Source organism: Impatiens glandulifera, chromosome 1 (genome assembly GCF_907164915.1).
Source record: "Impatiens glandulifera chromosome 1, dImpGla2.1, whole genome shotgun sequence".
Classification (NCBI taxonomy): domain Eukaryota; kingdom Viridiplantae; phylum Streptophyta; class Magnoliopsida; order Ericales; family Balsaminaceae; genus Impatiens; species Impatiens glandulifera.
This window is the reverse complement of record NC_061862.1, coordinates 43,015,726-43,039,557: the sequence shown is the minus strand read 5'-3', so window position 1 is coordinate 43,039,557 and position 23,832 is coordinate 43,015,726. Positions and strand designations below refer to the sequence as shown.

The window sequence follows — 23,832 nt, the reverse complement described above, 5'->3', positions numbered from 1 at the left end:
GACACATTGCTAGCTTGCGGCATCTATACGACATTTCTACAATCTCAATAATATCATGATATTATGGTGAGTGACCAGGCTATAAATAAGAAGCAATTTCCTTGGCTAATTTCTCAACTTCCAACAATTGATTAATCAATTAATTAATAAATGTCCAAGATCATGAAGATGAAGAGTTTGGCTTTGATGATCTTGCTGCAGTCTGTTTTGATGGTTATCTTGCTCCTTTCTCTAGCCACTGCAGCAAGAGAGTTCCCTTCCTCTCATGATCATGGTAACTAATATATTTATGTATAATAATGATTAATTATAGGCAACAAAGTCCACGCACTACAATGCACGACTCATTATGTGCGAAAAAATGAATCGGATTAATAAATCGGTTCAACCATAAGTCGAATAGTTATTATTAAGTTCACCATTTATATGATCACTCTCTAATTAACTAGAACTGTTAATGTTCTGTTAATGTTCTGGTGCAGGTGAAGGAATTCAGGGACGAGAATTGGCTAATCTAGACTCAGATGGTCCATGGGGTCACGGTTATATCCATGATTAATAATGTTAGAATATTGAAGTCTCATCATGCACCTTCTCCAAATGTCTTTTGTATATTATAAACTTTAATTTTCATGTGGCAGCATCCTGTCATGTGTAATTAAACATCTATCCTTTAATGCATAAGTAATGTGTTAATGTGTTATGTATTATGATATTTGAAATTATTTATGGTGATTGAATAGTTAAGTTATGTATATGTAACTCATTAAGTTAGCAAATTCATTCACTGGTTTTTGTTGATTGCATGTAATGATAAATATATTTTTTGTTGGATAAAAAAGTGACTCGCATTCTTGAAAATGAAAAAATGGTTACATAAATTATTATAATGAATTGAGTTGGTCACACTTCTTTGTGAGGAAATGGACAGTTGAAAATATTCATTGAGCAAATATATGAGAAAGATTTTATTTTATTTTAATGGGTAATACATATTCTTGATGACTATTTATAAGTTAGTAAAGATTTTCTAACTAGAAATAGGAAAATTAATAACTAATTATTAAAACCAAAACTAATATTGTCTCAATTATTTAACTAATTTGTTATGAGTCAACTCAATTAATTAACTTGAGTTGACTCAATATCTCTACAATGAATAAAAAATGGGCTACACTTGTTATAGTGGATAGGCTGGCAATTTTAGACACCACGAAGATACCGACTTGTGCCGACTACGAAAAAATCAGATTAGGGTTATATATATATATTTTTTGGGTTAAAATCAGGTCGATCGATTTAACCTGATTAATAAACAGGTCAAAATCGGTCGATCTGACATGACCCAAAATAGACCCGATAACCTGTGTACAAGTTTATTTTGTTGAGTTTTGTGTTATTTTTTTATTATTTACTCATTTATTTTCTTTTGTAAAATATTTTATAAATAGATTTGTAATTTAACTTATTTTTTATTTTTTATTGATATCATTTTAATTTGAAATAGATATAGGTGACTTAATTGCTTCAGATTTTTTTCGAGTTGAGTTAGATAAATCGGGTCAAACGATAGATTCAGGTCAATCATAAATAAACGTGTCAGGTTTTTATATTAGAGATTTTGACCCGAATTACTAAACATATCAGATTTATGTTAGAACTTTTCAACCTGTTAACCTTTCAATCCGAACCCGCTAACCTGAAACTTATATAGATTGTTAATCTTTAAGTGGAGCAATATTAGTGATGAAAATGAATTCATTCATTGTGAGAAAAAAAAATTAGACAGGAATTCAAAGTGAGGAAAAGTTATTTAAAAAATACAATCCTATAAGAACTCCTAAACATCTAGGATATAGCAATTAATTTGTTATCAAGGTCGTGTAATTAAATTATTGAATTATATATCAAAAGTTACTGTATAATTACATTAATTAATATCGTATGTCAAAATATCTTTCTCAAATAAATGAAAAATGATTACAATTATTTAATATATATATATATATATATATATATATATAATACAAAATAAAAAGGAAATAAATAAATAAATAAACGGATCTTTTTTAGTACATGAGCTTACTCTATGTAGATGGGCCGGGTAATAGATGAAGCCCAGATGTCTGGCACAGTGATCAATGGCATGCCTGTCCAAGTTCATCGTTTACAATTTTTTTAACTTGGCATCACCAAGGCCCATATCCAAAATGCTCGAGTTCAAAAACCAAATTTATATTTGGGCTTAGTTTGTTTGAAATAACTTAAGCTTTGGTTTTTTTTTATTAAAAAAGATTATATAATCAAAACATTATTTTATATAAAAAAAAAAAAAATTATCAATATCACTTTCATTTATTAATTAAAATATCAAAAAATATTTTATTTAAAAGTATATATTATATTATATTAATAAAAAGTTAATATAAAAAAAATCTAAATAAGATAGTTCAAAAGGAAATATCAATATTTATATATTAATATTCCTTAATTTTTTCTAATAAAACACACTCTAACTAAAGGATGTGATGAATTGAAGTATGGTAAAGATTTAGTGAACATTGTTATGACTTTGACTTATGAGTGGTTATTTATTGTGTGATTAATTTTGGTACCCTCTTAAAAATATATATTTTCCTATTGAGTATTGGCAAGTGTATTAATAAATATAGTTGGCCTGGTTATAAATAATATGAGAATATTTAAAATAAAGAGAAGAAAATATTATTAAACAAATGAAAAGGCAGGCAGGCAAAGCAGGGGCAGACTGCGTACAAATGAAGGTAGAAGAAGAACTCTCGCTCCGGTCCATCTTTCTCTCTCTCATCAGCTTTACACTTTACCAGTAGCTCACTTCACTTCACTCGAATCAACTTTCTCCCAAGCCAGCCGGCCGGCCAGTCAGCCAGCCTGGCACTAGCTATGTCACCGCTAGAAGTAGTAGTAGTGTTAATGTTAGTATTCATCCACGGCGGCGGAGGAGAAGTAGAAGCCGTGGACGGTACGTGGTGCGTTGTTCGTAGCGACGCAAACCTCCAGGCTCTGCAAACGGGTCTTGATTACGCCTGTGGGTCAGGAGCCGATTGCGGTCCCATTCAACCGTCTGGTCTTTGCTATTTGCCAAACACGGTCCAAGCCCACGCCTCTTATGCCTTTAATAGCTATTTCCAACGCAAGTCCAACGCCCCTGGCTCCTGTGACTTCTCCGGCACCGCCACCCTAGCCAAGACCGAACCAAGTAACTATTATTATTTATTATATATAACTTGTGGTTTAAATTAATTAATTAATTGATTAATTATAAATAAATAAATAGGTTATGGATCGTGTGTGTTTCCGTCAAATCCAAGGTATGTTCATCAATTGATCCATTTTTTTGATAAGTTGTGTCGGCTGGCTGGCTGATGATGCGTTAGAAGAATGCGTGTTGTGTCGGCTTTGCCATCGAGGAAATACTCTGTTTCCTACGCTTTCCACGTATTTCTATGCATGCCTACATGTGGTGGTGGGGTACTAATTACTAATTAGGAACCTTATTTTCTAGGGGAAAAAAAATTGTTATATATTATAGCTGGATATATATAAATAAATTTAAGAAATATTTGTCTTGAGCTACTACATAGGGAGTTCAATTCAATCTAGTATATGAATATGAAAGACAGTTTATTAAACCTACTGCAGGTTGTTTGTTTAAGCTAATTAAACCTTGTGTTACATCTAGTACTGCTGGAGGGACAGGCTCAGGAAATCCGATGACAACAAACCCGGGTGGTGGTTTTGGTGCGCCACCGCCACCACTTATGGGCATGACCAACCAAGGAGGATACGGAGGAATAGGTGGTGGTGGTGGTAGTGGTGGAGTGACGTCGCCTTTCCTAGGACCACCTATTGACGACACAAACAATGCTAATATTGCAACTTCCTCAATCACAATCTTGGCGGTTTCTTTGTGTTCTTACATTTTTCTTACTTTCCAACAAAGATGCTTAGATATTTGGCATTGGTGAAAGCATATTTCATTCAAATTGTAATTTTGATTTGACTTTGTCGGTTTTGTTCAAAGCTTTTCCAAAGTTTAGATGGATTCTTTTATATGTACTCTTCAAACCCCTTAGTTTTTATGGGTTATCTCGATTTCATTAGTAAATCTTTGTTTTAGACCGAGAGCTAGCATAATATTCCACCGACATGCATTGTTCAATCAATGTGAATACAAAAATTTATACAATTAATGAGATCTCACAAGTCGATTGAAATGGCTAACTAACTTGCCACCAATTGGACATCTTTCAGGCTCCCTAACTATGTAAATCTGATCTCCAGCCACATTGTACATGTCCTGATTCCTGTGCCATGTCCATAGAGCATGTGTCTCATTCTTCACCTGCATTTGACAACTCAAAAGAATAAATCCTAGTTTTCGAACTAACAATGAAAAGGAAGAAAAGAAGAGATCGAGATTTAGACCTCAAGAATTCCATGGCCAAAGCTGGTTTCTCTATAAGCACTAAACTCGGGCTGCCGGTCCCAACAAAACATGCCAGCGGCAGGACCAGTTGTGAAATTACTAGAACACAAACCACCCATTATCGAATCAACCGTATCCAATGGATCCGGGCAATTACCCGGATCATCAGCATGTGGTATTGACATCTTCTCCCTATTCCCACCATCACCGATAGTTATATACACAGGCCCACACGGATCCAACTTATAGTCATAAACCCTGTTCGATCTTTCATAAGCATGTACCTGCAATTTCGATAACATTATTGTATGTTTTAAGATTATAACAACAATGTTTTAAAAAAAAAACATGTCACATACATGTCCGTTAAAGACTAAATCTACACTATAGCTGTATAGCAAGTCCTCCATGGCTACTTTCATGCACTCTGCTTCTCTATAATGGGCTTTGTAGCTATTATACCAAGGTGGGTGCCAAGTTGCTACTAACCAGGGGGTTACTTTCCTGTCAACTCCGGCGAGATCTCTTTCCAACCACTTGTATTGATCGCTGGTTTTGTTGTAGTCTATGTAAGCTCCGAGCATTATGAAATGTATGCCGCCAGCATCGAATGAATAATACATGGTTGAACCCGATCCACTTTCTTGAGATGGGAATGCAAATCGAGAACTGTATGCTGCAAATGTTAAATTCTCTGCTTGTTGTTCGTATTCGTGATTCCCTTCTATCACCATTAATGGAACTTTCGAAACTAATGGTTGCATAAACCTGAATGAATCATTAAAATGTATTAAGCACTTGCACCTTCGGTTCTAATGTTCTATCAAATCTTTAAAGAGGAAATCTGAAAACTTTACCTTCCCCAATAATCCCAACGAGGCTGATAAGTCTCATGAATTGGAGTATCAGGAAATGAACACGAATAGCAATCAGCTCCAGTTCCATTCGTGAGATAAAGATTAGCATAGGTTACATCACCAACCAAAAGAATAAGATCAGGATGATTCTCTGTCAAATGATTGATCGTGGAAGTTGTATTATAAGTAAGACCCAAATCCCCAACCACAGCGATTCTTCGAGGATAGCTTCTTGGAGATGAAATCGGCATTGTTCTAAAATGATTAACCTCACTCATAGCCGATATAGAAGGATCTCCACATCGATAATGATATACAGTATCAGCCCGTAAACCGGTTAAACGAACATGGTGTATAATCCCAGATGTATAATTTTGAAGACCTTGAAAAGGATAAAGTTGGTTATAGATTACAGAATCACTACTGGTTGCTTCATGAACCAAACCACCTTTCGTTCTTCCAAAATGAACAACACTTCTAACAGAATTAGGATTTAAAGGTTTGATCTTGTTGCCAATTTGGAAATCCCCTGTATAAATTTAGATTTAGTTGCTGAAACTTGAAAAGAAAAAGATTAGAAATTTAGAGTTTTGTTTACCAGTAACCCATGAGATCCAAACAGAATCATAAGTTGAAGAAAGAGAGACAGTTATTTGTTCAGGCTGGAAACCGTTAACGTTTCTTCGAACACGGGTATCGGTGTCCGGCAAGTCGACGGCGTTTCCCCGGAAAGAATCGTCTAGAGGAACGGTGACCGGCGGAAAAGGGCCGTCGAGGGTGGTCGGAATTGTATGGATTGAAGCAGGGGATAAACCCAAAAGAAGTAGAAACAGGAAAAGCATGATGAATGATGATGGGTGGGTAATGGCTATGGCCGATCACTAGTTCATTAATTAATAGAAATAGAAATGATTTGTTGAATTTGATTTGAATAAGAAAGAGTACAAAAGGGAGGAAAATGGGTATGAAAGAGATGGAAAGAGAGCATATGCGGGCATCTGTAAGCGTATATTCGAATATATATCATATATCATATCCACGTGTACAACCAGTACAGAGAAGGAAACAACGGATAGAAATGGAGAAGATTACCAGAAAATGAAAAACGAAATGGGTCGCCGTAATCTTGTTTTTTTTTTAGGATAAACCTGTCACTTTCGATCGATCGATCTATCTATCTAACTGTCGGTCAAGATTGACCGGACCTACCCAGATTGATGGTGGTTTGTGGTTACTACCGGTTTTTATTGGCATATAGGTTTCTCCGATGATCATTAATGGTGTTTTTTAAACCTTACTTAGTCTGTTTTAGTTGAAAGAAAGATGATAACAATTAAGAATAACACAAAATCAATGGTGTTCTTAATTTAGGTTAAGCTCGCCGCCGCCATGTTTTTTTCTTCTTCACTCATTTGGTTAGGTCACTCTTTATTTGGTTTGTTCTGATTGGTTGGCTGATTTAAACCCAATTTTTCTTTTAGTAATTTAACAACAACAAAAGATTAAAAATTGTAACTTTCCTTTATTTAAATACAGCTGCAACAATAATGGGGAGATTTAAAAACAATATCTTCATTCTTTATAAGAAAAAAACATAAATATTCTTTTGAGTAACTTTTGTCAGATTTTTATTGTAAAATAGTGGATGGTATGGAAATGATTGAAAATGTTCTACCTAGCTACAAAGTTGGTTAGATGAAAATGAAACTTTTTTCACTTTTGTACCTAAGAAATAAAGAGCTAACATTCATGTTAGACATTTGACATGAAGCTACTATGGAAAGAAATGTTTAATCATGCCCAGGAAAGCTTGATTAACTTGCATTAGGTTCAAAAGGAGGCTAAAAGCCTAAGAATTTGTTATTATTTGCAACAAAGTGATCTCTAAGAATATGATTTTTCTCCCTTATTGTTCTTGTGAAATTTAGTTTGAAACTTTTTAGACGCTATAAACAAAATGTTGTTTTTACTTAAAACATAATTAGAATCTTGAAAATGTGAGAAAATACATTAATAGTGGTTTACCATTGGTAAAAAAAATACCAACAAAATCTATTAAAAAATTTATTTGCAAAAATTTTGTTGGTGAATTCTTTCATTTTCCCTTCGTTCTATCCGTCGAGTTATTTTGACTTAATTTAGTTCGATTGTAAAAAAAATTAATTCGATAACAAATGGCTCAGATAAAAAAAAAAAAAAAAAAAAAATTGTGATGAGTTAAAATTGGTTTTGAATTGAGTGATAATCTCCAAGTTTATTTGGTCATTGTAACTCTATTCATTCTTTACAATCATTGAATCCCATGCCTCATTTTTTTATTATTATATTTGTCGTCTAATCCAATAAATTCTTTTGTTTTCAAAATTTGTTTCCACCAAAAACGATTTATTAATAAAGTGATTCATTGAATTAGAATTAGTAATTTTAAAATATTCATAAGATAAATTAGGAGTTATTATAAATATTTTTAATTAAAATTTTCTTTCTCTCTAGTTTATGATAAAAATTTGGCTCTCCTCCCGTGACATTTTCCCACTAAATTATTAAACATTCCTCCTTCTTTTTTTTATTATTTTTAAATGTTATTTGTTAAGTTAACTCTAAATTTGTGTTTTATACCCTTAAGTATAAATGATTTGTGCATAGGATGAAATTAATATATTCTAATTTATTAAAAATTTAAAATTATATAATTAATGTAAGGTGTGTTTGATAAATAAAGTAATTTAATAGAGATAAAAATAAATAAAATGTGATGAGTTTCAATAAAAATACATAAAAAAAATATCAAAATAATCTTGAAGTACACTTAGGAGTATAAATAATCATTTAAACCACCAACTAAAGAATAATTAACCGTTTATAATTGAACACAAGTTTAGTTTGTTGATTTGTTATAGAAGCTCACTCAAAAATAATACTTTTCGCATAAAACTACTCGAGAGTCATTTGTGGAGTGAGTTGTGAGTCAAGAAGATATATTTTTGACAAATTATATTTTATTTTTCTCTGATGATGTTCGGCATTGTTCAGACTATCTATAAAAATTTTAAACACTTTCAAAATATTTTATGGTTATTCGGTGAATGTTTCATTTTTCGAGTTAATCTTAATAAGTTAGATAATTTTTTTTCAAATTTTGTTTCGAATAGAAGAAGGATGATGTTGGCAAATGTATTGGGGTTTAAAATCGATGGTCTTCCATCAACATATCTTGGTATTTCATTATGTGCTAAATTACGATCTAAGGTCTCTTGAAACTCAATTATCACTAAAATAAAATGTAAATTATTTAGATAGAAAAGTAAAATAATATTGAAAGGGGTTCGACTAATCTCATTAAGAGTGTGTTGTCATATATGTCCACATGTATGATGTCGTTATTAATTTCTCAAACGTGTGACAGTGAAAATGGAGAGAATAATGTGTAAATTTCTATGGGGATCTTCTAACTTATCGTTTTGTCATCTAGTTAGTTGGGATAAGGTTAAATATTTTAAAGATTAATGAGGTCTAGATATTCGAGATCTTATTTATTTAATAACTCTTCTATCAAAATGGTGTAATAGATTTGCAGTGGAGTCGAATAGTCTTTTAGCATCGATAATCAGATATAAGTATGATAATGATAAGTTTAGTTGGTTTATAAAAATGTCTAATTATCCAACGGGGTGTAGAATTTTTGAGGATTTATATATACGTGAAAAAGTTTTCGTGAACAGTTTAGATTTATTATGAATGATGGTTCTTCGATTAAATTTTGGGACGACATTTGGTGTAGTGTCAAAAGTCTAGCTACGACGTATCATTAGCTTTCTTCCATTACTATATGTAGAAATGTCAAAGTTAAGGACATGTGTGATCATCGTTTAGTGGTTTCGCTAGCCGAATTAGATATAAAAGAGGACTAAACATTATGGAGACTCCGTCCCATAATAGAGTTTACTTTTGGTATGACACATATAAGTATCGCCGTCTGAACAAAACGTTATGCGTTGGTAAGATATTGATAGTTTCCATGTGGGCATCACTATAAGTTGTTCGCTAACATGATTCCATATAATTTTTTTTTTGGGAAAACTTTGGGAGTCAAAGATTTCATCAAAATCTCGTTCTTTGGATGAACGTTAATAATGGTGAAATTCTAACGAATTATATTCGAATAAAAAAAAGGTTGTATTATTGTCGTATGTGTCACGGAGAGGTTGAATCGGCAACTCACTTACTTTTTGCATTGTCGATGAGTGACTAGTATTTGAAGTTTTTTGCGAAGTATTATTGAAATTCATTGCGTGATGCGCGAGTCTTTGGGTAGTTGTTGGGATCTTTGAATTGATACGACTAATATGACACCCCTACATACTTAGGTTATCATTCCAATTATTTTTTTGGTGGACTATCTAGTTAGAGAAAAATCGTCGAATTTTTAATGATAGTAGTCGTCCGATGCGTATGATTTATATACTATTATTATGACGCTTTCTTAGATTCGTTCAAAAAGTTAGTAGAGTCGGTTGAAAGTTAATCGTTCTTATCGAGAATTTACGAGCTCGATAATTTATTGGGTACCATTTTTTATTATTATTATTTTTTCATATCATGCTTTGTTATGATTTTTTTTCAATTTTAATATAAATTGATCTTTTTAAAAATATTATAATAATAATTAAATTTTAAGTATTATTTATTTTTTAAAATAAATATATTATTTTATTTTATTTTTAAATCAATTTTAAACATAATTATATTATTTACCAAGAAATAAAACATAAAGATATCAATAAATCTTTAAAATGTTCTCATATCCAATCTATATATATATAATGATGCTTAATTTTTAAAGTGTCCGGATTGCCGGGTCGAGAGTTGTGGTTAATTTGGATACTTGGGTCGGATTGTGGGTTGACCCGTTTTTAAATTTAAAACGGTTAAAAATAAAATTAAAAATGCTAGAGGTATGTTTCGAACTTGCAACCTAACAAAAACAAGTATAACTCTTTAACCAATTAGGCTACAAAGACTTTATATTTTAAATTTAACACCAAATTTGATAAACGCGGAACTTTTTAATATTAATATAAATTCAACTTTTTAACTAACTAATCTATATATATAATGATGTTGAGTAAATGGATATTTGGGTCGGATTGTGGGTTGACCCCCATAAAAACTTAAAACGGTTAAAAACAAAATTAAAAATGTTATCCGTAATTTTTTTTACGGTTTTTTATATTATTACTCGTGCAAATGCACGGGCTAAATGCTAGTTTAAGTAATTAGAAGAAGACTAACTTCTTAAACAAACTTCTCATGATGAGTTAACATTGATCCATTTATGATAATCTTGATCCAAATATAAAAAAGTAATCAAATTTGAAAGGTAAAACGGAGGAGGTGCAAAAGTCGTCGTGCTTGATGAAGAAACCTCCGTGCACGTCACAGCTCCGACGTGCCAGTTTTTCACCTCACTCCCCTCTCATCTCTCTGTAGTTTTAACAGGAGAAAATTGCAAAGAAAATCGAGGTTGAACGCCTGATCAGTCCAAGATCTGTGAAAGAATCTTCCGATTCTCATATATAGAAATTTGAAAACCCAATTGCGCAAAAGCGAAAATGAATATATTTCGATTAGCTGCGGATATGACTCATCTTGCAAGTATCCTCGTCTTGCTTCTCAAGATCCATACAATCAAATCTTGTGCTGGTTTGTTTCTTTCCCAACTGTATCATGCATGTGTGTCTTTTCTTTTATGCAGTATTAATAATCGTGAGTCAATATAGATATCAACTTGATTCTGGGATTGATTCATAGAAATGGAATTGAAAGGAAAATGATCGATGTTCTTGATAATTGCAATGATTGGTCTGTACAGATTTATGGGTCTGTTAGGTTGTTAACTATTTTGCAGTGAAAATTGGTTTAGGGTTTGATTCTGCAGTAGGTTTTGTAATGATGTATTGAAATCATGATAGAAATAACAAGGAATCAGGTAAAAGTATATTAACATTACCCATTGAAAAATTGGTGCATGAGTCCTTTTTTCTAAATCATAGCATGTATAAATATCTGAATCAATGTCTTCAATCAAATACACTTTTGAAAGAGAATCAACCTCTTCAAAAGATCAATTGTTCAAGTATTCCAACCGTTCCTTATCATGAGTTTAGATCTATTTTAGTAAAAGCTTTGTGCTCTTTCCTTTCATTTCATTTGCAGGCATTTCGCTGAAAACTCAGGAGCTATATGCAATTGTTTTTGTGACGCGTTACTTGGACCTGTTTTCTAGTCATGTCTCTCTTTATAATACCTTCATGAAGATGATATTCTTGGCAAGCTCCTTCTCAATACTTTGGTACATGAGGCGCCACAAGATTGTTCGCAGATCATACAATAAAGACCAAGATACATTCCGCCATTTTGTCCTAATGATTCCTTGTATGTTATTGGCCTTATTTGTACATGAGAAGTTCAACTTCAAAGTGGTAAACAAAGAACCATTTTAACTTCACTTCTTTTTTGCATAGTTAGAAGACAGTTCCAACTGTGCTTGCTGTTGTGCAGGTAATGTGGACATTTTCTTTGTATTTGGAAGCGGTTGCAATACTTCCACAGCTGGTCTTGTTGCAAAGAACAAGAAACATTGACAACTTGACTGGACAATATGTTTTTCTTCTTGGGTATGATGATTCAGTCTTAAAATATACACATTTCTTCAATTGGCTACTTTTTTTTCTCAGGCAAAACATATAGAAACTCGGAGCTTGTTCGATGTAGGTTTTTCTAGTTATAAACAAACAAACAAACCTGGTTATGGAAGACAAAAAAAAACATTGTTGGATAAAAAAGCGGATTATGTGGGGCTATTTGCGTTAAATGACTAAAATATGCATTATATTTGATATTTAAAATGGGTAATTTGGTATTTTGATTGATGATTTGAAACAAGGCTTTGATACCTTTTATGGAACATGGGGATGATGATGATGATAACATAGTTATATATTTCCTTTGACAGAGCATACAGAGCATTATACATTTTGAACTGGATGTACCGATACTTCACAGAGCCGCACTATATTCACTGGATTGGTACGTTTTCTCTTGTTTCTTCTACATTTTACACATACTCAATTAATGATGTATCTATTCAATTCCTCAATATATATGAAAGCTCTCTCTTTTATTACAGTTTGGGTATCTGGGCTTGTTCAGACATTGATTTATGCTGATTTCTTCTACTATTATTTGAAAAGGTAAACATTAATAAACCATTATTTCTTTCACAATCTCATATTTTGCTCTTTAGGTCACTTGACTCACTGACTTCTTATGATTGATAGTTGGAGAAACAACTCCAAGCTTGAATTACCCTCTTAAGCTTATCCGATCTACAACCATCCCAAGGTGACTATTGAATGCATTATGTAGCGTGGGATGTGTTCATTTTTGTTCGATACAGTGTTGTTTTACATTTTTAGCATAGTTTCTTTTCTGGATTTTACAATTAGGCTTCAAAATTGTTTAGGTTTATTGGGCGGATGATTCTATGTAACACTTACTATTATTATTACAATTATTATTTGAACTTCAGATATACAAATATTTCGTTACAGAGATCAATGATGAAAGCAGTTTTCAATTGTTTTTTTTAAAAGAAGCTGTTTAATAACACAGGAAAAATAGTTTTTTCACAAAAATTTACAGCATTGTGGGATGAAGAACCAAGGTTCAACCTCACTTGAGGAATGAAATATCAACTACATAATTACTTTTTGTTTGTACTTTGTAACACTGTTTCTGCATCAATATTATTATGTCTGAAAGAAAAAGCAAAAGGTTCTTCTTTCCCTTGAGATTGTTTATGAAATTGTTGGAAATCTTTGGGTGGGATCAATAGACAAAACTCCATTCCTGGTGGATGCTGATTTGGAAATCTACTTCCCCTTATTGCTCCATTGTGAGTTGTGACTAAGCTTGAGTTAGACCAGGAAGAAATTAATTAAAAATCTGGTAAACTTTCAAAGCAAATTAAAGAACAGGAATGGATGGAGGGAGATAATGGAGGAAGGAAGCCATGTATGAAAGTGAATTCAAACTGTGTAGAAAATAAACTTCAAATAGTTTAATTTGAATTGCAAGGGCTTAAGACCCTCAAGGATAATGGAAACTGGATTTTCAAGTGAAAATCACAGTTATTCCTGCCTGAAAAATAAACAAGATTTAAAAAAAAATGATTTGAATTGCAAGGGCTTAAGACCCTTAAAGGATAATGAAACTTGCTAATAAATAATTTTCATAAAAGAAAACTAGAGACTTCAAAGTGATGATAATAATAAAGGTAGATCAGTTTAATTTGAAATCATCGTTTAGGAAAACATAAAACTCAAAAAACAGATAAAATTGATGTCAACCACAGGCTGACAAAATGACCACCAGAAGTTTTCAAGACAAATAAAACAAACTAAACTAGTTATCCAGAAAAAGTGCAATATGATTAAACTTGAGATGCCACATTCTACTTGGCTCCCTTCTTCACAGCAGCTTTGGTAACCTTGGCACCACTTGGGTCCTTCTTCTCCACACTCTTGATAACACCAACAGCAACAGTCTGACGCATATCACGAACTGCGAATCTTCCAAGAGGAGGGTAAGTTGCAAAGGTCTCCACCACCATAGGCTTGGTTGGGGTCATCCTAACAATACCAGCATCACCATTCTTCAAGAACTTAGGTTCCTTCTCAATCTCCTTTCCAGATCGCCTGTCAATCTTGGTTTGGATCTCAGTAAACTTGACGGCAATGTGGGAAGTGTGACAGTCAAGAACCGGTGCATAACCATTTCCAATCTGTCCAGGGTGGTTCATGATGATAACCTGAGAAGTAAAGTTAGCAGCTTCCTTGGCAGGATCATCCTTAGAGTTGGAAGCAACGAACCCACGTTTCAGATCCTTAACAGCAACATTCTTAACATTGAACCCAACATTGTCCCCAGGTAGGGCTTCAGGAAGAGCCTCGTGGTGCATCTCAACAGACTTAACTTCAGTGGTCAGCCCAGTGGGACCGAAAGTAACAAGCATACCTGGCTTAATGACACCGGTCTCAACCCTTCCGACTGGCACCGTTCCAATACCACCGATCTTGTAGACATCCTGAAGTGGTAGACGAAGAGGCTTGTCTGATGGTCTCTTGGGCTCGGAGATAAGGTCAAGAGCCTCAAGAAGGGTGGGACCCTTGTACCAATCAAGGTTGGATGATCTCTCAATCATGTTGTCACCTTCGAAACCAGAGATTGGGACAAATGGAATTTTGTCGGGGTTGTAACCGACCTTCTTCAAGTAGGAAGCAACTTCCTTGATGATTTCCTCATACCTGGCCTTGGAATACTTTGGAGTGGTGGCATCCATCTAATCATAAAAAACCCACAACACATAATTAAGTTATTAGATCATAATCCATAGGGGAATGACGGGGCTCGAACCCATAGCTACCACCTCAAATAAGGTGGTGATCTAACTATTTGACCTACAATCCCGGATATAAACTAAGTTCAATCTCTTTGTGAGGTCATCATTCTCTAATAAGAGAGATGCAACAACAAAGGCAAATTGTAATAACATGGTTCTAATTAAAAATAAACAATGATATTGAATGTACCTTGTTACAGCAGCAAATCATCTGCTTCACACCGAGGGTGAAAGCAAGAAGAGCGTGCTCACGGGTCTGTCCATCCTTAGAGATACCAGCTTCAAATCCTCCAGTTGTGGAATCAATGATAAGAACAGCACAATCAGCTTGAGATGTTCCTGTGATCATGTTCTTGATGAAATCACGATGTCCGGGGGCATCGATGACAGTACAGTAGTACTTGGTGGTCTCGAACTTCCACAAAGCAATATCGATGGTGATACCACGTTCACGCTCAGCCTTAAGCTTGTCAAGAACCCATGCGTACTTGAATGACCTCTTGTTCATCTCAGCTGCTTCCTTCTCGAAACGCTCGATCACACGCTTGTCAATACCTCCAAGCTTGTAGATCAAGTGACCAGTTGTGGTCGACTTACCAGAGTCGACATGTCCGATGACAACAATGCTGATATGAATCTTTTCTTTACCCATAACTGCTGAACTCCAAAACTAAGATCCAGAATAATAAAATATCAGTATAACAACACAGATTAATAAAGACAGTAGGTTCTACGAGTAAATCACCGTGAAAGCGATAAGTAGATGATAAACATCTTTCAATCAAACAAGTTTTAAAGGAAATCTAATGAATTTAAACGAGTTTCAAAAACACTGTATCACTTGAAATACTTCAGAAATCGGATTTACAAAGAAATGAAACGAAACTAGATTATAATCACAATCACAAGCTAATTTTAGAGATGGGAATCAAGAAAACATGAGATCTAACGCGATGAAATGATAGAATCTTCAACAAAACAGACAGATACAGATCAAAAACAACAGATCGGAGTGAACTAGACCACAAACGATCATCATAGATGAAAGACTATAAGAAAAAAAGCGATGAGAAATGAAATTACCTTATCACAAAGGCGGCAGCGGCTCAGAAACCCTAGTAAAGAACGAAATAGAGCCGCAGATGATAAGTGTGAAGGATATGAAATGAGAGAGACTCTATTTATAACCTCAAGATGGCAAATGCGGCTAGGGTTTCGTTGTAAGAGGAGGCCGTTCTATTTACTATAATACCCTTTAATTTTCAAAGTCAACAGCTTATTTTATTTTATTTTTAAACACTGCTAGGGTTTCGTTGTATAATGGGCCGTTTCCTTCTCATGTCCTTCTTTTTTGTATTTTGATCATTTCTTTTTTTCCTTCAATGAAATTATTTTATAAAATAAAATTATAATAAAATTATTTTAATTAATTTTTTAATATTTAATTTTTAGTTTTTTTTTATGTATTATTTATTAAGTAAATTTATAATTAATATTTTATTAACTTTATAATTTATTTAAAAAAAAATAATATTTTCTTTTCAGTTTTTAATTCATTTTAATATATTTGAATGAATTTTTTTATTTCAGATTTTTAAATAATATATGCCACTTTTTTTATTGAATATATTTATAAGAATAATTATTTTTTCTAACATATCTTATAATTATTATTTTTATTTTTATTCATGAATAAAATAACATTATAATAGTCTTAAGAAAGAACTTAATTTTATAAGGAACAGAATTACTTAAGATAATATAAATAAAAAATAATTCATAATATTTTATAATGTTTTAAATAGTTTATAAATATTTTGTTATTTTAATTTATTATATTATTGTATTATTATTTTAAAAACATTATAAATTAAATATTAAATAAATAAGTTCATTAAAAAATAATTTAAAACAAAATATTTTAATATATATATTATATTTAATTAATGGTATTAACTTGTAAAATGAGTGAATAATGTTTTTAGACTGAATTTGTATGAAGGAGAGAATTGAAGTGAAAATTCAAATAAAATTTATAAGAAAAAAAAATATTTATATATATATATTATATATATTTAATTATAATTATACTTAATTTAATTTGGATATATATATATATATATATATATATATATATATATATATATATATATATATATATATATATATATATATATATGTGTGTGTGAGGAAATTAAAAATATGATATAACTTACTTCTTTTTTTTTTTCTAATTTTTTTTATCAGTTTTTATTTCATTAATTGTGCCGATGCTGTAGTATAATTAATATCACAATCCATTTGAAAATTTGACTTTTATCCTCATTTTAAAATATGGAAAACAAAAATAAATTATGGATCAGATTTAGATATATTTTATGTACTAGATTTAGATTATTGAATTTATAAATTTTGTTTTTAAATATTACTTAATAATATAATTTTTTTTATAACAATATCGATAACTGTTTGTTATGGTCCGTGGTTGTGCTTAAACAAATTATAAAATTAAAAATATATTAATTATAATTATTACACTTTACTTTTATATGTGATGGTAATCAACTAATCATAGTTAGAGATTGTACCATTAATCTTATTTTAATTTGATATATTTCATATATTTAATATAATAAGATTTTTTTTAAATGATGAGTGGTTTATGTAAAATGAATGGAATGAGTGAAAAAATATCACAAAACATAAAAATAAGAAAAGAATATAAACATGTTGCTCAATAGGTTATTGAGCTTGTAAGTTATCGAAAAGAAATATTAATTTTACCGACTTTTCGAAACGAAATTAAAAAAATGTCATAATAATAGTATTATGAATAATACGAATGAGATGGCTATCTTAAAATATTGTAATGAAAACTCAAATATGTAGCTTTTACTATATTAGTCACATCAATCTAAACTTCTCAATAACCACTAAAATACTTAGACATCAGCCAGTAAATCTCAACCATATTCCAAAATAATATTACATATACTAAGCATGCATTGAGAATGAAAAATTAAGTGAGTCACTGATTCTACCACATTGTGACATATATGACTTACCAAAATACAACATTTTTTTCATTCACGTATTATGTGTAAGAATTTCTTGAATATTGCTCCATCAAAAAACAAGATTTTGGATAAAAAAAAATTACTCCCAAAACTTCTCTGGAGATAAACATAAAGAATCTATCTTAGCGAATTTTTTTTTATAAAAATGCAAATATATAAATTATCAATGTTTTGTCAACGCATAACGTCTTTTTAGAGATAAATATTTGTTACGTCCTACCAAAAACAAAACTCTCTAATGTTTAATATATTTTTTATATATAATTAAACTAGTGAAACTATTGTACTCATGATCTAACATGTCCTTAATTATAATTTTCTACGTATAACCATTATTCGATTCAATTTTTGGGTTATTCGAATCTCGGTTCATATTATTTGCATTTTTATTTTTTTAGCCAATTCAAAAACCAAACTAAATTTGAATAAATTCTAAAAAAATTGAATCGAATTTGATTTTTTTGTTCGAATTCGAATAATTCAAATCGAATTTGATTTTTTAATATATTATATAATATATATATATATAATTATTTAATTATAGACAATAAATTAAATTATATAATATATAATCAAATATATAATTAAAAATGAATTCGGTTTTCAGTTTCAAGTTGAAACCTCAACTCCAAAACCAAATTCAAAACCGTATTTGAATTTGAATTAGTTCAAAATTCGTCGAAAATAAAATTTGAATTCGGTTTAAACCAAATATTAAGCACCCCTAATAACAATTACCTTAAACCTATCTCAAAATTGTTGTCTCCCGTACATATATATATTATTTAACATATGAAGTTTGGATGATTATATCAATATATATAAAGCTAAAGAGCGATCTAGAATTTGAAGAAAATGAAAATGAAAAACTAAAGAAATATTTGATGGAATGTCAAATAAATTGAAAAAAAAAAATTAGAGTTATTTATTTTTTTACTTAAGCCTAATTGAACTATGATGTAAATCCGTTGTAAACGTTTTAAATGAGAATTATTAAACATTAATAGACAACATATGATAAATCATCTTAATATGAAACACAACACAAATTCCTAGCCTCTTCCTGTACATTCCCAACCACCAACACGACACTTTTGACCACATTGCAACCGAACATGTATATCAATCCCACCCTATACGGTGTTGTCTTTTATTAATTTAAATTTAACAGGTAAAGACTGAAAGTTTGTACTTGTATATATTATTTTATAACATTAATGACAGAAACCCTCTTCTTCTGCATGCATGTATGATGCAGCTACCACAAGAATATCAATGGCAAAGAGAGTGGCTTTCACTTTATATTATAACAATAGTATGAATATGACCAAGTTCAAATAGCACCACCCGAATTGGATATCTTTCTTAGAGCTTCGGCTATGGCATCAGGCGTTATATTCGATCCCGTGGTGTAGGTAATCAAAGGGCTTTCCTCTGGAACAATATCACCTTTCATGTAGCTCCCAATTGTCCTCAACAAATCCTCCGAACCTTTCTCAACCGAACCTTTCACAATCAGTGTCTTATGAGTCCCTGCTATCATCTCTTCGTAATCAGTGTCTCCCGTCTCACCAAGAACCACGTACATGTTCGCCACATTCAATCTCCATCGAACGAACAAATACCTAAAGAAACCGAGACATGATCAGAGACCAAAAGGATAGCTTTGTTGTTTCGTAAATACATACATACATAATACATACCTTAATGCTTGTGACCTAGACGCCAGTAGAGGAATGACTTGCATTCTTGTCGAGTTCCTGCAGTACATAAGATGGCATCGCAAACCCCTCATCCTTAACTTCTGCCTCAAGTCGTCTATCTTCCTAGCCTACACCCCAAAACAGAACAAGTGTTTTCAATCGAAGAAATATGAAAACTGATCATGATCAAGACCTACCTTGGTGAGATCCTTGATCTTGTAGGACAGACAATGAGAGTTACTGGCTTCCAAATCTTGCTCAAAGAACTTTGAAGAATGAGATTCATTTGAACTCATCAACTTCGAGATGGTTTTCTTCAACCCATCAGAACCCCAACGGTACTCAATATGGGAGACATAATCTGGATCAGGATACAACTTTCCATCCTGAATATACGTCCCAGGATAATAAACTTCACTTCCACTGCTGCAAACCAAAGCATCGAACTCGTTTACATTGATGTTTCCCGATTTCAAGAACGCCATCAGCTCTGATATAGGCATTGCAGTAGACAAAGCAAACCCCGAAAACTTAGCATTTTGAGATACTGAATTAACCGCCTTAAACGTCGCCTGTATTATCTTAATCAATTTCTTATCGGGTGAACCGTCGTTATTATAACAATCCACCGCGATGAAAATCAATCTTCTCCGCCTCCTCAACATAGGATATTTCCCAGAGACATTATCAACAGCTTTACCATCTTGAGGCTTCCCCTGTTCTGGCTTATTCATTCGGCTCAGTAGTTTCTTTACATGGTCATTCATGCCTTCAGGATCTCCCCCGGTTGTATCGAGTGATTCATTTAGAGATGTTTTGTCACCATCAAACGACAATCTAAGGGACATGTCTTGATCATCCTTGAGCGAATCGTTTAAGGATTCCTCGTTCGGGAATTCTTCGACTGGAGTGTCTGTTTGCCATTGTGGGTGTCTCATCCGACAAGCAGCAACTCTCGTTAAGTAAGTTCGACAGTGTTCCGGCCAGGAGAATAGGTGTATGTTCTTCCACCCGTTCTTCCTACAATCGTGCCATAAGATCTTTTCCGACACTAGTTTAAGCAACGCGCTCGCAATCGCTTGTTGATCGTGAGGGTCAACGAGCAAACCGTTGTTGAGAGCCTATTTAGTTAAACAATAACCATGATGAAGCCAAACAAGGGGAAACAATGATATTTGGAAACAAAATACAACTAATATATACCCGATGAATATCAACTGGCCCGCCATTTTTCGTAGCTACCATAGGGAGGCCATGTGCGGCAGCCTATAAATATTTGTACAAAAACGTAAAGGAGTGATCGAGTAAATTAGAAACGCAAAATTATTTATACCAACCTCGATGAGGGTAAGTCCGAAAGGCTCAACTAAAGCCGGATTTATAAACACTCCCTGCATGATACATATTACAACATATATATATATATATATGCATAAATGGAGAATTAAACACTAAAAGAGATTGAAAGAAAGCCAATGAATTCATCAAACCTTTGTCTTTGCGGCCAATCGATATATTTCGGGTACGTCACTTTGTTTATGATGTTTGGGGAATGCAACAAGCCCGTAAAGGTCATACTTGTCTATCAGTTTCAAAACCGTGATGAGAACGCTTGCATTGCCGCCAGACATCTCGTCTATATCGTCTCTATTCCCCATTATAAGCGTCTACAGTTTTGGTTCGCGTTTTAATAACAATAATAAAATGATATTTGGTCGATACAATAATAATTGCATGCTTTAATTCTTACAAGATTAGCAAGCTCTCTTAATGGGCGACATTCTCCAAATGCCTTCACAAGCGTAGTGATGTTCTTCTTCGGATCCGGTCTCGATAATGCCAATATCATCGGCTTATGTGGATTCGTCAAGAACCGCATCACCTATTGGAAATTTCAAATAAGTTGGTTTGTAATCGTTCATAATAAAAAAAATCTTTTAAAAAGATACTCACTTCTGAAATTATTTGGGGAACGGCTCTAGGAGAAGAGCCATCATTAGTTGAGGTTAATTCTATGTCGGCTTCTATATCCTCCTGATCCACAACGTTACTGAAATCCATACCAGGAGTAATAACCTGCGAAAACAAAAACAAACAAAATCAGAATGTTTTCAAGAATGAATTGAAGCTTATAAATAAGTAAACATACCGCCATCCTAGGCATGAAACAACCGTGGGAATTAACACCACGTCTGGCTCGAGCCCGTAAAACCTTCTCGAGCCTGACATCAAAACCATCATACAAACCCCATTGTTCATCGATCTCTTGTTTAGTGCTGGTGATAACAAGTTCAGCAGCATCAAGCGAAAGTTCTTCAGCTTCAATCCTCCTCATAATCTTATAAGTAGAGTTAATATCCTCTTTGGACTGTCTTCCCTGTTTAAGAAGCTGTTCCAATTTGTTTCTCCCGAGCGAATGTCCTGTCAAGACCATGGGGACATTCAGAGCCCCAGAAAGCAGAGCCGCACTGTCACCAGCATCCGCATAATGTCCATGAATAACGTAAGGCCAAACGGGATGATTCCCTGCGCCGATCTGTTCGCCTAAAACCTTAGACATGTTTAGAATATGAGCCAAAGCCCCATCCACGAATTCTTGAATGTGCGGCCAGAGTACTTCTTTACTCAAGTACTTGTCGCGAGGGCCAAATGGGATCCTGATTATGTAAGCGCCGCTACTCTCCCCGACTTCAGCGACGTCGGCAGCGTCTTCGGATCCGACCGTGAGCATCTCCGTCGGTTCTCCGTAGCTCCAATCGACTTCAGGGGAGGAAATCTGTCGTGTGAATAGATCGACTCTGTATACATCAGGCATCCTGGCGAGTGCCTTTGCTAACTCCACAACGTATTTGATCTATAGATTGATTAATCAAGCAAAAACCAGTCAATTAATTGAAACCCACAATTGAATTTTTGAAGAAGAAGAAGATTGATTGATTACCTGACCGCCGGTGTCGGAGTCACGGCCAAGCTCCATGTTTTCTCCGCGAACCAAACCGTGCAAACTGGTTACAAGTAAACAATGAGTATTTGAAATTGAAACTGAAATTGAAATTCCAGTTTTTATATATATATATACCTGATGAGAATGATGTACAATTTCTTCTCTTTATTGCTATCGGCTGACCATACATCCACATTGGAAACATTCCGCTGAATCTTCTTCTTTGAGGTTTCAGTTACCAGAGGTTCTGCAAAGACATCTCCCTTTTCACCTTCAGACAGATCCTCAGAAAGATCCTCCGTTACGTCTTTCCGGCCTTGTTCACGTTCCCACCTCCTCTTAGCTAGTCTTTGGTGTTCTTCACATTCCAACTGTCAGGAGTATAGAGTAGAGTAATTCACACCAAAGATAAATTTCAGAACAGAGGGTTTTTACCCACTAAATTTCACGCAAGAAGAACAAAAAATGGATGAAACCCTTCTTCTTAAATCAAAATTGCAAGAATGTAACAAATTTCCATGTAGACAGATTGAGAAGGAAAGAATCAAAATTGAAGAAAGAACCTGTTTTTTTTTGCGGGTAAGATGCCAAATACGCCAACACATATTCTCGAGACGTGAGCTACGTTCGCGGGTATTACGAGTGGCGACCACCTTGATCCATGTCCGATGAAGATCGCTCTCGTCGACGCCGGTAACGACTTCTTCAACAAAGTATCTGGTGGGATTGAAATGGCCTCCATCAGCTAGGTTAACCGGCGCCGACGCCTTGTTCTCCTCAATCGTACCTGCGCCGGTGTCAAGTATCGCCTCCAAGTACCCGTTTATCCATTCGTTACCCGCCATTGTTGATGTCGTCGCCTGACGTCCGTTCGTTCGTCGGTCGGTCACGCTAGAAAGATGATAAGTTTATCACGTATAAAAGATGAGGGATTTCTGGGTGAGGGCTAATTTTTGCCATGGAACTGAAGTATGGCGGTGAAAGGATGATGTTTAGAAGAGAAGGGAGAAGAAGGAGAAGAAGAAGAATCACATGGCAGTTGATTGTGGGGTCTGTGGGACACGTGTGATGTTTAGGGAGTTGAACCGGGTCTACAGCCTTATTAGAAGTTTTTTTTTTTAATATTATAAAATTACCAATTTATTTATTATGTTTATTTCCTTTAATGCACCATTTTTATATTTGTTATAAAAATCTTTAATTAATTCCTAATATTAACCTTTTTAAATAAACATATCATTTACCATGTTTTGGTAATTAAAGGAGTCACACATGTAAAATAATATGAAATAAAGATTTAAAATCTTAGCAAAACAATAA

General features: G+C 33.3%; 4 protein-coding genes, 1 long non-coding RNA gene and 2 pseudogenes across 6 annotated transcripts; 3 read left to right on the top strand and 4 right to left on the bottom strand.

Moving 5' to 3' along the window:
* The first annotated feature begins 123 nt into the window (after positions 1 to 123).
* On the top strand, positions 124 to 783 carry LOC124922640. Its single transcript, XR_007097842.1, has 2 exons — positions 124 to 274; positions 483 to 783. It is a non-coding gene; the product is annotated as an uncharacterized LOC124922640 (long non-coding RNA).
* A 1,962-nt stretch (positions 784 to 2,745) lies between these two features.
* Positions 2,746 to 4,107, top strand: LOC124922639 (PLASMODESMATA CALLOSE-BINDING PROTEIN 3-like). The gene is made up of 3 exons (XM_047463360.1): positions 2,746 to 3,238; positions 3,317 to 3,350; positions 3,722 to 4,107. Exons 1-3 carry the CDS (start codon positions 2,923 to 2,925, stop codon positions 4,005 to 4,007), a joined length of 636 nt encoding a protein of 211 aa, XP_047319316.1. The 5' UTR covers positions 2,746 to 2,922; the 3' UTR covers positions 4,008 to 4,107.
* A 64-nt stretch (positions 4,108 to 4,171) lies between these two features.
* Positions 4,172 to 6,214, bottom strand: LOC124922638 (purple acid phosphatase 15-like). Its single transcript, XM_047463358.1, has 5 exons — positions 5,924 to 6,214; positions 5,326 to 5,854; positions 4,828 to 5,236; positions 4,468 to 4,752; positions 4,172 to 4,384 (listed from the first exon to the last, which is right to left on the bottom strand). The coding sequence occupies exons 1-5, from the start codon at positions 6,165 to 6,167 to the stop codon at positions 4,229 to 4,231; spliced, it is 1,623 nt and encodes a 540-aa protein (XP_047319314.1). The 5' UTR covers positions 6,168 to 6,214; the 3' UTR covers positions 4,172 to 4,228.
* A 4,472-nt stretch (positions 6,215 to 10,686) lies between these two features.
* On the top strand, positions 10,687 to 12,931 carry LOC124922636 (ER lumen protein-retaining receptor-like). Its single transcript, XM_047463357.1, has 6 exons — positions 10,687 to 11,028; positions 11,542 to 11,807; positions 11,887 to 12,002; positions 12,341 to 12,414; positions 12,515 to 12,578; positions 12,666 to 12,931. Exons 1-6 carry the CDS (start codon positions 10,938 to 10,940, stop codon positions 12,700 to 12,702), a joined length of 648 nt encoding a protein of 215 aa, XP_047319313.1. The 5' UTR covers positions 10,687 to 10,937; the 3' UTR covers positions 12,703 to 12,931.
* Positions 12,932 to 13,636: 705 nt separating this feature from the next.
* LOC124922634 lies at positions 13,637 to 14,728 on the bottom strand (annotated as a pseudogene).
* A 288-nt stretch (positions 14,729 to 15,016) lies between these two features.
* Positions 15,017 to 15,999, bottom strand: LOC124922637 (annotated as a pseudogene).
* A 3,040-nt stretch (positions 16,000 to 19,039) lies between these two features.
* Positions 19,040 to 23,506, bottom strand: LOC124922633 (probable sucrose-phosphate synthase 2). 2 transcript variants are annotated; one of them, XM_047463355.1, is made up of 12 exons: positions 23,076 to 23,506; positions 22,648 to 22,883; positions 22,510 to 22,573; positions 21,718 to 22,422; positions 21,522 to 21,644; positions 21,319 to 21,450; positions 21,059 to 21,235; positions 20,906 to 20,959; positions 20,772 to 20,834; positions 19,766 to 20,689; positions 19,569 to 19,696; positions 19,040 to 19,490 (listed from the first exon to the last, which is right to left on the bottom strand). In XM_047463355.1, exons 1-12 carry the CDS (start codon positions 23,355 to 23,357, stop codon positions 19,199 to 19,201), a joined length of 3,180 nt encoding a protein of 1,059 aa, XP_047319311.1. In that variant the 5' UTR covers positions 23,358 to 23,506; the 3' UTR covers positions 19,040 to 19,198. The 2 variants fall into 2 exon arrangements, with proteins under 2 accessions (XP_047319311.1, XP_047319312.1); XM_047463356.1 differs by having other exon boundaries at positions 22,648 to 22,887; positions 23,079 to 23,394.
* Between the last annotated feature and the right edge of the window lie 326 nt (positions 23,507 to 23,832).